This window comes from Venturia canescens, chromosome 3 (genome assembly GCF_019457755.1).
Source record: "Venturia canescens isolate UGA chromosome 3, ASM1945775v1, whole genome shotgun sequence".
NCBI lineage: Eukaryota > Metazoa > Arthropoda > Insecta > Hymenoptera > Ichneumonidae > Venturia > Venturia canescens.
In genome coordinates this window covers 25,951,589-25,964,939 of record NC_057423.1, presented here as the reverse complement: position 1 = coordinate 25,964,939, position 13,351 = coordinate 25,951,589, and the positions used below count along the sequence as shown (strand labels likewise).

The 13,351-nt window shown below is 35.8% G+C and overlaps 2 protein-coding genes across 2 annotated transcripts in view; both read left to right on the top strand.

The window, feature by feature from the left end:
- Positions 1–1,214: 1,214 nt before the first annotated feature.
- Positions 1,215–13,351, top strand: part of LOC122408126 (uncharacterized) — a 45,150-nt gene continuing 33,013 nt past the window's right edge. The window contains exon 1 of the mRNA XM_043414743.1: positions 1,215–1,333. The gene's annotated coding sequence lies outside the window, so the exon portion shown is untranslated. The remainder of the gene's footprint in view (positions 1,334–13,351) is intronic.
- On the top strand, positions 3,447–6,098 carry LOC122408127 (uncharacterized). The gene is made up of 2 exons (XM_043414744.1): positions 3,447–5,606; positions 5,963–6,098. Exons 1-2 carry the CDS (start codon positions 5,014–5,016, stop codon positions 5,964–5,966), a joined length of 597 nt encoding a protein of 198 aa, XP_043270679.1. The 5' UTR covers positions 3,447–5,013; the 3' UTR covers positions 5,967–6,098.

The window sequence follows — 13,351 nt, the reverse complement described above, 5'->3', positions numbered from 1 at the left end:
TCCGATATGGTTTTATAATTTGATGAAATCGACGCCAGTAACTGCTCTTGACTGCACGAATCTGAGCAAGAGCATGCATTGCAAAATTCAATCACGCGAACACTTGGTTCGCTGATCATGGATTTTTTAACCAAATTATCTATGCTATCCCATGCATTGATCGTGTACGAGACTATGGTTTTCTCCGTTTGAATTTTGGGTGTTGCTGTATACCATTGTAAAAGAAGTCTTGCTCGATCGATGAAAGTGGTTTTGGTTATTCCAGTCGTAAGCGTTTTTTGAGACGAATTGAAGTATGTCATTGCCCGAATTTGTTATCGCCAAGGCATATGCGGGATGATCCAAGGCTCCACAAATCAAAATTTCGATTAACGAGTCGAATGAGCATGTCGACTCGACGAAATAACTTTTTTTGTTAATTTTTATTGGCTGTTGCATTTTCGAGCCATTTTGCAAAAAATAAGATTTTTTTTCGGGGTTGGCGATGCGCTTCTGGGCCATATAATGATTGAGGTATTTTATTTCTGGACATGAAGAAAAGTACGCTGTTTGATTTCGTGAATCGCGATTTCCGTTGTTGTTCGTGATTTGATCATCTGCAGTCTGATTTTTTATCGAATCAATAGGGTACACGTCCGTTTTACTGTATGAATGATCCCATCGATCAGTCGACTCAGTGATGTTTCCTTCATCATCGTCAGAGTTGTCAACAGCAATAACTTCCGATTTCACTGCTTGCCCTTTCCAATTCTCTTGTGTCATCAAGTCGGAATCATTGATATTTTCTGGATAATCTTCAGAAATCTCAGAAAAGCTCGAAATATTGCTGATAGCTTCGTCCGCTAATATCTGTGACTCGCCTCTCTGTTTTTGGGTGTTGGCAACAAACAGGAGAGTTCCTCCAATGATGTCTCTTATGTGATTGACCAAAAAACTATCCACTCGTTGTCGTCCATTATCAAGTACTCTCGTTTTCAAGTTGCTGAAGTAACTTTCGGCAGGAGCTGACGATGCATGTTTCCTTCCGCGACTGGGCAATGTCACATTCGTCCAAATTGGGAACAGAATCGCAATTTTTGTTAACGATTCCACAAAGCTCAGTGAGTAAAAAATATTCAATTCTGTGCCTTCCTTTGTTGTTGTTTTAGCAATTTTGAGAAGATTACTGATCCACATTGAAATGCTTTCTGGTTTGTTAGCTTTACCATCATCAAAAAATTCATCAATATCGTCGTCAAGCTGGAGACACTCAACTTTCTCAGAAGCAGGGGGTTCAAGATTCTTCGTGAGGTCTACATAGTTTGCGATTAAATCTTCAAGGTAGTTCCTAACGGTAAGTACACTACTGCAACTCGAAACTGCAGCTGTAGAGTTATCTTTGCGTGTTTGAATGTCGACTTTTGAATCAGAATATTTTTGGGTTGCTACCGTGCAAATATACGTGAAAATATTTTCGAAAGACTTCAAGTCGGATGTTTCAATTAACAAGCCGACACACCGTAGGTAAAAATGTTTTATTTCTGGATGAGGGACGGTCTTCCAACATTTCCAATTAGCAATAAAGTGCATGATGTGAGCAACATCCACCAGAATGTGCGTAATAATTCGAAGAGGTTGGTTATCGCGAAGTCTTTCGAAGCATTTTTGTACATAATCTTTCAGTGTCATATTATTGAACCCAAGACACATTGCCATGAGAAGAGCTCTCGAAAAATCTGCGATAGCAATTTTTGGTTTGGTAGGGGTCGCTTCCATGAAGTCGTAGATCCAATAATAAATGAATCCGGCTTTGTGTTTTTCCGATAGCATCTGATGTACAGGAACGGTCAACTTGTCAAAATTAATGACCATACTGTACAAAAAGATGTGTCCTGATTCGCCGTTGTTGTGAACAAGTTTTTTCACCAAAGTACCCGTTGCGTCTATTATTACGGTGCTATCTTTATTTTTTCGGCAATATTCGTTGTAAGCATGCAACTGCGAAGGAGTACGATAAAAAACGTAAAATGGTCGGGACCCAATGGAGTGTATGGCACCTACAAATTCGGGATGTTCGGACAATTTTTCTATTCCTCGAATCAGATCTCTTCGATCTAGTGGATCAATTCCTAAATTTTTATCGACGCACTGTTTTTTTGCCTGTCGCAATACAGTTGAGTCTGGAAGATAAGGAGGTTCTGCATCCCCGAGTACCATTTCTTCTCTAGCCTTGCGTTTTCGGTAATTCGATGCTCCTTCGTGGATCAAATCTTTCTGAACGTCGATACGGCGTATCCCGTTCAGCGGGCGCTTAACCGATTCGTGGATATTATCCACATTGCGAGTGTCTCGTGTGTAGATTTTCAGAAGTACCGCTTCGCCGTTTGTCGGTTCTTTTTCAATGATTCCTTTAATTTCATTTTGGCAGACTTTTCCCTTACATTTGCCCCAAATGGTAATAAAATTCGTTTGATTCGTCTCAGCCGAAGAAACCCTGGCGCGTTTAAAAACATACGCACACGGTATTTTTGTTTGGCGCGATATGGCAACTGCAATAATATTCGTCCAGACTTTTTTCCGCAAACTGCGTTTACTATTGGTTGTGGAGGAAGAATCTACAACAGAAAAATGATCTGATTCATTGTATAATAGTCTTTCACTCGTATACTAATGATCATGTCAGATTTGTCTTTAGAGTCTTTCCAAATACTAAAAAAATGTATTTCGAAAAATATAAAAATCTGCACGTTATCCGAATTTTGTAAATACAAAGAAGTCTAAATGAATAAATACATTATTTTTATAAACAAAAAAATGTGTGATTATCGGCTAGCCAGTTGTTTACCCCTAGGAAAAAAAGGTTGGGACAAGTACATTGATGGTCCCTCGTTTGCTAATAAATCCATCCATAAAAAAACTTAAAAAAATTTTCTTTAAAAATTGTCAAAAAAATTATTTTATAAAAAAAATACAGTACAATTCGAAAAAAATTTCACAAATCTAGAAAAAACATTATGTTAAAAAAAAAATATTCTGTATCTATTTTTTAAAGTATCAAAAAAATCAAATAACAAGTAAAAAATAAAAAACCGAAAAATCGCGCTTGAAATCATTATGCAAACCGATGCCTCATTCTTCTTATTTGATTCGAACAGCTAAATCAATTGAAAAAAATTCCATCTAATTTACGTGCAGCATTAAAATTTATTATATCAATTAGAGGCCAAGTATTTTCTAATGAATTGAAAAAAGTTACCACTTGAATTACGTGCAGCACTAAAATTTATGATATCAATCGGTGGACAAGTATTTTATTAGTCACTCCAAATTTTGACATTATTAAATTGTTCTAAGAAGCTTTTAAATCCAAAAAATCACATGAAAGCTAGTCATTTGTTACTCTATGGTGGCAAAGACTTATAAGAAAATCAATTCTTCTCAGACTTTCAGGATCCTCTGGTATTATTCACAAAATTCGACGGCGATTGGATCGATACAAATTATGTTTAAGGGGTTGCATGGGTTTCACAGTTTCAAAAAATCGAATTTTTTTTTATTGTCTTATTAATTTCTACAACATCTCGAGAATATTATCCTAAATTTTCAAGTCCATCCGAATAAAAGTTTCGGTGATACAGCCTTGGGAAGGCGCGCGCTCAATATTGTTTGTCTGTATTTATTGTCCATTGCTTTCACTTTCTAAGGGCAGCTAGTTTCAAATACTTAAGTTGATGATTACTTCTCGAATCACAAAGTTTATTTAAGATTATCCAAAGCAACTGTTGTAAAATTTATTAAAAAATGCCTAAAGTTCCGAGAACTCAGTTAGCGGACGGGGCTCGTAGAAAAGATAGACCAAGAAAAAGGAGACAATCATTCAATCCTAAAAATCCGAAAATTGATGATGATTCCTTCACGAGCACATCGGCAAAAAAATTAAAAGGTAACGATAAAAATCACGTGCCAGAGGAAGACACGCTCCAATATTCAATTATAGACTTTGCCTTAGTTTTTTCAACACTCTCGTCGTTTGTGCGATGTTCTAACATTATTAAAAATAATGATGAAGAAAAATTGTGTAATGCAAAATTAGATTTTAAACAAGGCTCGAAATTCGGTCTGGGATTCAAAATTGTAGTAGCATGTGAACGATGCGATCCGAAATATATTTTATCATGTAAACAAATCGGAAAAATATATGAACTAAATCGCCGGTTCATTTTTGTTATGCGAATATTGGGCTTGGGGCTTGCCGGATGCAAGAAATTTTGCGGCTTGATGGATCTAAGCAGTTCATTTTTAAATCAATCAACATACGATTTTTATATTGATAAAATACATGAGTGTATCGGGACAATTGCTCAAACACTATTCTCCTCTGTTGCTAAACAAGAAAAGCAATTAACAAGCTTTGAAAACGACGTTGAAGATACGACAGATGTGAGTGTTTCCGGTGACGGTACCTGGAAGAAGCGCGGCTTCGCATCACTATATGGTGTGAGTTCACTAATCGGATATTATTCGGGAAAAGTCTTGGATGTGCTTGTAAAATGCTCTTACTGTAAATTATGTGAGTCTTGGGAAAAAAAATTGAACACGACAGAGTATGAAGAGTGGAAAGAAGAACATATCGCAACAAATCAATGCAGCGCCAATCACACTGGAGCATCTGGGAACATGGAAGTATCTTCGATTGTTGAAATGTTTAAACGCTCTATTGTAAAATATGGCCTGAGGTACGTAAACTATATAGGAGATGGGGATTCAAAAACATACTCTGGTATTCTCAAAGCCCAACCTTATGGTGAAGATTTTGTTATCAACAAAAAAGAATGCGTTGAACATGTGCAGAAGAGGATGGGTACCCGTTTACGTAATTTAGTCAACAAAACAGTTGAGGAAAAACTAGTCAAAGGTAAAAAAACCAAAAAAAAAACTCTTTCTGGCAAAGGTAAACTGACTGGTAAATTAATTGACAAATTAACTGTTTATTATGGTTTGGCAATAAGAAGAAATTGTGAGTAAGCGGAAAAAATGAAAGACGCTATATGGGCTACTTATTATCACTACAGCTCTACAGACAAAAATCCTCAGCACGGAAATTGCCCAAAAGGTCCAAACTCCTGGTGCGCCTGGCAGCGAGCATCGGCTACGAACACACTTTCATCATTCAAACATGATTATACTCCAATACCAGATGATGTTTTGACTGCAATGAAACCTATCTATGAAGATCTCAGTAAGGATGAGCTTCTGGAGCGGTGTGTTGGCGGTTTTACACAAAATAATAATGAAAGCTTGGACCAGTTAATCTGGAAGATCACTCCAAAAATACTTCCTGCTGGTTCAAAGATCGTTAATATTGCTGCATTGGTGGCTGCTTGCACTTTTAATGAAGGATCATCAGATTTATTATTATTTATGCACGGTATGGATTTGAAACTTGGCCGAAATTCCCACGAATATGTCCGAAATTCAGATGAAAACCGTGTGTGCGCAGCCGAAAAAAAATCTGCGAACGAGACTCGCGCAGCCAGGATTCGTCGTAGACAGGAGCAAAAGAATGTCCTGGACATTGCAGCTGCTTCAGGTTCTTTACTCTATGGCCCAAGAATCGACGATTCAATGTGAGTTACAAAAAATTTTTTTTTCCAGTTTTATGGTTACTCAAAACTTTAAACGCGTTTTTCTCGAAACTGTGTTTTCAAAGTCGGTTGTCAAAAGTTCTCGAAAACTACTCAACCGATCTTTATGAAATTTTACACAGGTCTTCGAAATACAATTCACGAGGACTTGGACGAAGGATTTTTTTTTTTCAATCACAACTATTTAAAAAAAAAAAAATTTGAGCAAATTTTACCAAAATTTGCATTTTTTTGTACAAAGGTCTGCCAAAAATCCAATTTTCACTTTTTTTTTTTCCTTCGTCCAAATTCTAGTTTATGGTCTTAACTAAGACACAAATTTTTTTTTTTCACGTCAGATGATCCTGTCATGAGTTCTACTGTCAACGCGGACGCACCTTTTTTCCGAGAGGTCACCGGAAATGACATCACATTGCCGGAGTTTTGAATATTTTCCTTTGAAAATTTCAGAAATTTTTTTTCAAATGTATATCATAAAAGCAGTGAAAAGTTTGAATAAAATATTTGATTTTTTATATTTTAAAAAAATTGTTGAAAATAGACCTTTTTTCCCCCGATTAAACCCATGTAACCCCTTAAATATGTGTTAAAAGTACTTATCCGGCCCAGCACTTTCCGTTTAAATTGTTTATCCAAATAAAAATCCATAAAAAAAACTTCAAAAAAATACAGAACAATTCGAAAAAAAATTCACAAATCTTGAAAAAACATTATGTTTAAAAAAAAACTATTCTGTATCTATTTTTTTAAGTGTCAAAAGTATCAAATAACAAGTAAAAAATAAAAAACCGAAAAATCGCGCTTGAAATCATTTTAGAAACCGATGCCTCATTCTTCTTATTTGATATTCGAACAGCTAAATCAATTTAAAAAAATTCCATCTAATTTACGTGCAGCATTAAAATTTATGATATCAATCGAAGGACAATTAATTTCTAATCAATTGAAAAAAGTTACCATTTGAGTTACGTGCAGCACTAAAATTTATGATATCAATCGAAGGACAAGTAATTTATGAGTAACTCCAAATTTTGACATTATTAAATTGATCTAAGAAGCTTTTAAATCCAAAAAAATCACATGCAAGCTAGTCATTTCTTGCTCTATGGAGGCAGAGGCTTATAAGAAAATCGATTCTTTTCAGACTTTCAGGAGCTGTTGATATTATTCACAATATACAACGTCGATTGGATTGATACAAATTATATTTAAATATGAGTTAAAAGTACTTGTCCGGCCCATCACTATTCATTCAAATAAAAATCAATCATAAACAAACGAAATTGTATGGCAGCATCCGATTAAAAATTTATCGAAATGCGATTTATTATTAGTTTAATGTTCTTAATAATAGTATAGGTTCGTTATGCCGAATGAAATTCGTTCGCTGGAAAAAGTGAGAAGTAAAAGTTGCCGTCATTTCAATACAAACTGGGGAGTTATTTTGAAAGTTTGAACATATTTAATATGCAAAATGTTTTTTATTTATCGGTGCACATTAACATCCCTTGTATATTACAGGACAATTCGTTTCCATTCGTATTAAATTAGTGCAATTAAGGGAAAATTACTTGAAGATAACTCTCTAAATTCCCTCGGCATGCATATTTGTGCTCCATCAGTTCTAAAAAAGCCCTGATTTTTATTTGAATAAACAATTTAAATGGAAAGTGATGGGCCGAACAAGTACTTTTAACTCATATTTAAACATAATTTGTATCAATCCAATCGACGTTGTATATTGTGAATAATATCAGCAGCTCCTAAAAGTCTGAAAAGAATCGATTTTCTTATAAGCCTCTGCCTCCATAGAGTAAGAAATAACTAGCTTGCATGTGATTTTTTTGGATTTAAAAGCTTCTTAGATCAATTTAATAATGTCAAAATTTGGAGTTACTCATAAATTACTTGTCCTTCGATTGATATCATAAATTTTAGTGCTGCACGTAACTCAAATGGTAACTTTTTTCAATTGATTAGAAATTAATTGTCCTTCGATTGATATCATAAATTTTAATGCTGCACGTAAATTAGATGGAATTTTTTTAAATTGATTTAGCTGTTCGAATATCAAATAAGAAGAATGAGGCATCGGTTTCTAAAATGATTTCAAGCGCGATTTTTCGGTTTTTTATTTTTTACTTGTTATTTGATACTTTTGACACTTAAAAAAATAGATACAGAATAGTTTTTTTTTAAACATAATGTTTTTTCAAGATTTGTGAAATTTTTTTCGAATTGTTCTGTATTTTTTTAAAGTTTTTTTTATGGATGGAATTATCAGCAAACGAGGGCCATCAATGTACTTGTCCCAACCTTTTTTTTCCTAGGGGAAGTTTATGGTTTGATATCACGTCTTTTTTCTCAAAAGTTCCTTATTTATTTTCAGTTGACTATAGGATTTTAGTTTGAATTTCTATGGATTATTTATGATTTTCGGCGCTGGTTTCCACGAATAAGGACCTATTTTGCGTCAAAATTTTACTGGAAATATTTCGTCACAGGTCTGTTCTTGGACTTTGGCGCTTTTTTTCCTTGTACCCTAATATGTTTTGTCAATTAGGAACCAAAGAGCACGGTGAAAAGCGGGTTGGAGGACGAGATATGATTTTCGGCTTATAACGTTGGTTTCTACGAAAAAAGACCTATTTTTCGTCCAAATTGTACTGAAAATATTTCGTCACAGGTCTGTCCTTGAACTTTGGCGATTTTTCCCTTGTCTTCTAATATGTTTTGTCCATTGGGAACTCAAGAGCATGTAGCAATGCGTATTGCGAGCTGAGATATGATTTCTGGCTTATAACGTTAGAAAAAAGAAAGGAACAGAGGAAAGATAGATCAAATTCGAGACACAACAAATACAACAGAATTGGCCATTTTTAAATGTCGTTTGTGCATTCTGAATCTAGACATTTTCATGTCATCCAAAACATGCCCCCCATGAAATATATTTCCAAAGTTTGCAAGTGACCGCTGAGATCCAATTATCTACAGGTTGATAGTTGCAGAAAAAAGGCACCTGGAAACATTTATTATGTCAGAACTCAAAGAAGCAAACAAAACTGAGCGTACTTAATTCAACAGAGCAACGGAAATCAAAGACGTTTAAGGTACCTGCATTGGTTGTGGAGGAAAACAATTTCATTTCAGGATAATTTAGAAAGAAATTTAGAAATTTAGAAATTTAGCATGGAATTTAGAAAAAGGATAATTAAGTTAAATAGTAAAGCTGAAAACTTTTGTGATGAATTTTTGAAATTACATGTTACGGTTGGCGTAAAAAATTAAAATGATTGGCACACATGCTGCGACACAAAAATATCAAAGTTTGAAGGTATTCGCTCCATACCGCAGTAATACAAACTTCAATACTATTTGAAAAGAAACACTTTAAAACTTGCTGAATCAAGTTCCATTACATATTACCATAATCAAAGATAGGAGGTGATACTTAGCACATATATTTATCCACAGAAATTTCAAAGTTCGCAGGTATCTGCTGCGATTCAATGTATCTGCGCAATGAGTTTGGAAAACAGCAATTTCAAATCCATCCATAAATGAGCAACTGAAGACTTTTCTAATGAATTTTTCACTTCATATTTATATTACAGTGAGAGTCAAAAAGTAAAATGAATGGTACAGTATATAAATTTTATAGTTTGCAGATTTTTGTTGTATTTCAATGATCCAAATTTATAGTATTATAGAGAAAAGTTGTTAAAAGTCATGATGTTACATTAAAATGACATAGCGCACATAACATTCAGAAATTCTGTAGGTTTCCATGATGTTGGCAGGTATTATACTTAATCACGTCTAAAATTGAGCAACTGTAGACTTATCGTAATGATTCTTTTCACTAATAATTCTACATTTGCAGTTTGTAGAATAGGAATACTCAACATACACGTTATTTCATAAGTATTGTTGTCAAAATTTGTGTTTGCCTACCGCATTCCGAAGATTCAACTTTTCATACTATCAGCAAAAAAAGCATCCAAAGACTTTTTGGAATAAGTTTCAAAATTTATTACTCGACAGACCAGGTGGAAAAAGTATAACTACACTTATATCAACACCAGAAACTGTTTTGAGAATCTGATATACAAAATGTGCGATTGATGATCATAGTCGGAAACCACTTGAATCACGTTACCACAATCAGCATGAAGAAATAGTAGAAAATTAATGGACATATATTAGGCAACGAATTAATAATATGCATCGATCCGCTGCAAACTGATGGAATCAAAACAAGGATCGGAAAGACCAGAGCCAAACTCAATAGGAAGCAAAATAAGGGAATATTCAAAAATAATGATGACACAAGAAATAAATTAGAAAACATTTATTCGATTGGAGTTTCTCACATTATATATACTAACAGTTCCGTGTGTTCTTGTTTTATTAATTATCAACCATAATATTTCAGATCACAAAAAGAAAATTTGACGTTATAGGTTGACGAACATTTTTTCTTACAATGTTTCAGACCTATTTTTGATAAACTGATTTACTTTATTTATATTATTCACTAACTATGCGAACGTTTGTTACATTTGTCCAGCACTTCGTAACGTCAAACCCCGGCCGGTTCGTTACCACACAGCTATCAAAGGGAACTCGTATATATAACCTACATTATTACACATGATATGTAATCACGCAACTGATGATATATTTACACTGGACAATATTCCGCGAACTCTGGTTTAATTGAAAGATTATCTTAGTTGACACTTATTTCCAATCGAACGAAATAATGAAATCTTGAAAAGTTTCGTTGACCTATGCATCGCGCATTTTTTTATATTTTTTATTTTCACACACAGATCACAGTCTATATTTACGCGGCCGCTTTTATACCGATTTAGTATTCCACAAGTTTTAACAAAATAAATATCAATATGCACTTCGTTAGATGACGTGAATAGTATATTACACACCTAGGGAGGGAAAATAGACTACTTCAAACCGCGGGCAGAATTGTCACCCGAGCCGAAGGCGAGGGTGATAAGCACGCGGTTTGAGGTGGTCTAATTTCACTCCCGTGGAGTGTATACGATTTTTCTGTCCGACGCAGGCGGAATGCGGCAACTTCGGCCCGCACAGCGGGCCGAAAGTTGCCACTTTCCGCCCGGAGGGCTGAAAAATTATTTTTATTTTCCCGCACGCTCTTCATAACATCATAACCCCAAATGTCAACATGACGTGAAACTTCAGCTGGTGATTTTCGAGTACTTTCGAGCTCTCGAGCTCCTTAGCTTTCCGCCAAACTTCCTTGCTCTTTTTCTTGAATGTCATTGGCCCAAAAATTCTCTCACTCTTCATTGGTTGCAACAAAATTTCTCTCACCAGGGATTGGTGATCATGGGGGCCAAGAGGCCTATGTTTGTAGCGGTTGGAGTACGCGTATACAGATACGTAAAATCCTGAATGTGTTAGTAACTTTTGCATAATCTTAAGCCCGTGCAAAGTTTTTTCTCAGAAATTACGACACCGAGCATGCTGATTTTGGACTCATTTGACAGAGAACTTCTTAATTAGCTTAAAGTTCAATTTTCAAAGCCGTACATAACTCATGAGCTTTGCAAATAAAGAAAGTCACATGCCAATTTTACCCCTACCACCGCGAATCGTTTTATTCAGAGAAAATATAGTCTCGGCGAGAGCCTCAGGCCAGCAGACGACAGGGCTGTCAATGTACTTGTCCCGAGACTCTACCGAGTCTCTTGATCAGGGCTTGTCTAGAACTGATGGATCACAAGTATTCATGCAGAGGGAATTGAGAGAATTATCTTCAATTAATTTTTACTTAATTGCACTAATTTAATAAAAAGCGGAAACAAATTGTTCCGCAATATACAAGGGATATTATTGTGCATCGATAAATGAAAAAAATTGGACATAATATATATGTTCAAGCGTTCAAAATAACTCTCCAGTTTATATTCAATGAAGGCAATTTTTACTTCCCACTTATTCTTCAGCGAACGAATTTCATTCGGAATAAGAACTAATCTATCCTATTATTAAGAACATTAAATTAATAATTATTAATTTATTATTGATTTTTTTTTTTTTATTTGTATACCGGGACTGGGGAAAATGCATTTACGCACTGGGGGGGCTTGTAAGGCCCCCTGTGTGCCGGACTCTCCATATTGGAACTACCGGCTAAAAGCCCCACCCTCGGTCTCCTAGCAACCACCCCGGAACCGCTTTCGCATTACTTCGGGTTGGCGCTCTATCTTTCAGGACGCCCCTCAGGGCGTCCCATCCTCCACGAAGGCCCGCTTGCGGCGGAGGACAACCTCGACAAAAAGGTCGACCTCCGCCTAAGGCTCTTTGCCCAGGAGCATAATCCGGACGATGTTATCCGGAGTTATGCTCCCGTACTTCTCCAATGGGGCCCTCCACACTCTCCATTCCTCGCATTCGAAGAACGTGTGGAGGGCATCGTCCCGCGGGGACCCGCAGCATCGGCAGGACGGATCCGGAACCTTCCCCATTTTGTGGAGATAGGCCCGAAACCGTCCATGCCCCGTCAGCATCTGGGTGAGGTAATAATTTACCTCCCCGTGCCGACGGTTGACCCAGGCGTCCAACTGAGGTATGAGCCTCGCTGTCCACCTGGCCCGCGGATCCCCCTCCCATCTTTCTTGCCAGGTACGCATACTCACGGCCCTGGCAAGCTCTCGCCCCCGGGCCCGGTCCTCCGGGTTACCCTGGTGGACGGACTTCCGCTCTTGGGCCAGGAGGTCAATTGGGATGACCCCGGTCAATTGAGCCCCTCTCCGCTGTACTCCGGCCATGCGCTTGCGGTACATGTCGTACCGAAGCGCATCGGCCCAGACGAAAATTTATTATTATCAATAATTATATTATTAATAATAATAATTAAATTAAATTAATAATTATTATAATTCATTATAATGAATCGCATTTCAATAAATTTTTAACCAGATTCTGCCGTACATTTTCGTTTTTTTTGATTGAATTTTTATTGAATGAATAGTGATGGGCCGGACAAGTACTTTTAACACATATTTAAACATAACTTGTATCGATCCAATCGCCGTCGAATTTTGTGAATAATACCAGAGGATCCTGAAAGTCTGAGAAGAATCGATTTTCTTATAAGTCTCTGCCACCATAGAGTAACAAATGACTAGCTTTCATGTGATTTTTTGGATTTAAAAGCTTCTAAGAACAATTTAATAATGTCAAAATTTGGAGTTACTAATAAAATACTTGTCCACCGATTGATATCATAAATTTTAGTGCTGCACGTAATTCAAGTGGTAACTTTTTTCAATTCATTAGAAAATACTTGGCCTCGAATTGATATAATAAATTTTAATGCTGCACATAAATTAGATGGAATTATTTTCAATTGATTTAGCTGTTCGAATCAAATAAGAAGAATGAGGCATCGGTTTCCAAAATGATTTTAAGCGTGATTTTTCGGTTTTTTATTTTTCAGTTGTTATTTGATTCTTTTGGCACTTTAAAAAATAGATACAGATTTGTTTTTTTTGAATATAATGTTTTTTCAAGATTTGTGAAATTTTTTTCGAATCGTTCTGTATTTTTTTCATAAACCAATTTTTTTTACAATTTTTTTTTATTTTTTTCAAAGTTTTTTTTATGGATGGAATTATCAGCAAACGAGGGACCATCAATGTACTTGTCCCAACCTTTTTTTTCTAGGGTTTTCATTT

Bases quoted from the DNA above. Each gene is read 5' to 3' on its own strand.
- LOC122408127 (XM_043414744.1), top strand. From the start codon at position 5,014: ATGAAAGACGCTATATGGGCTACTTATTATCACTACAGCTCTACAGAC.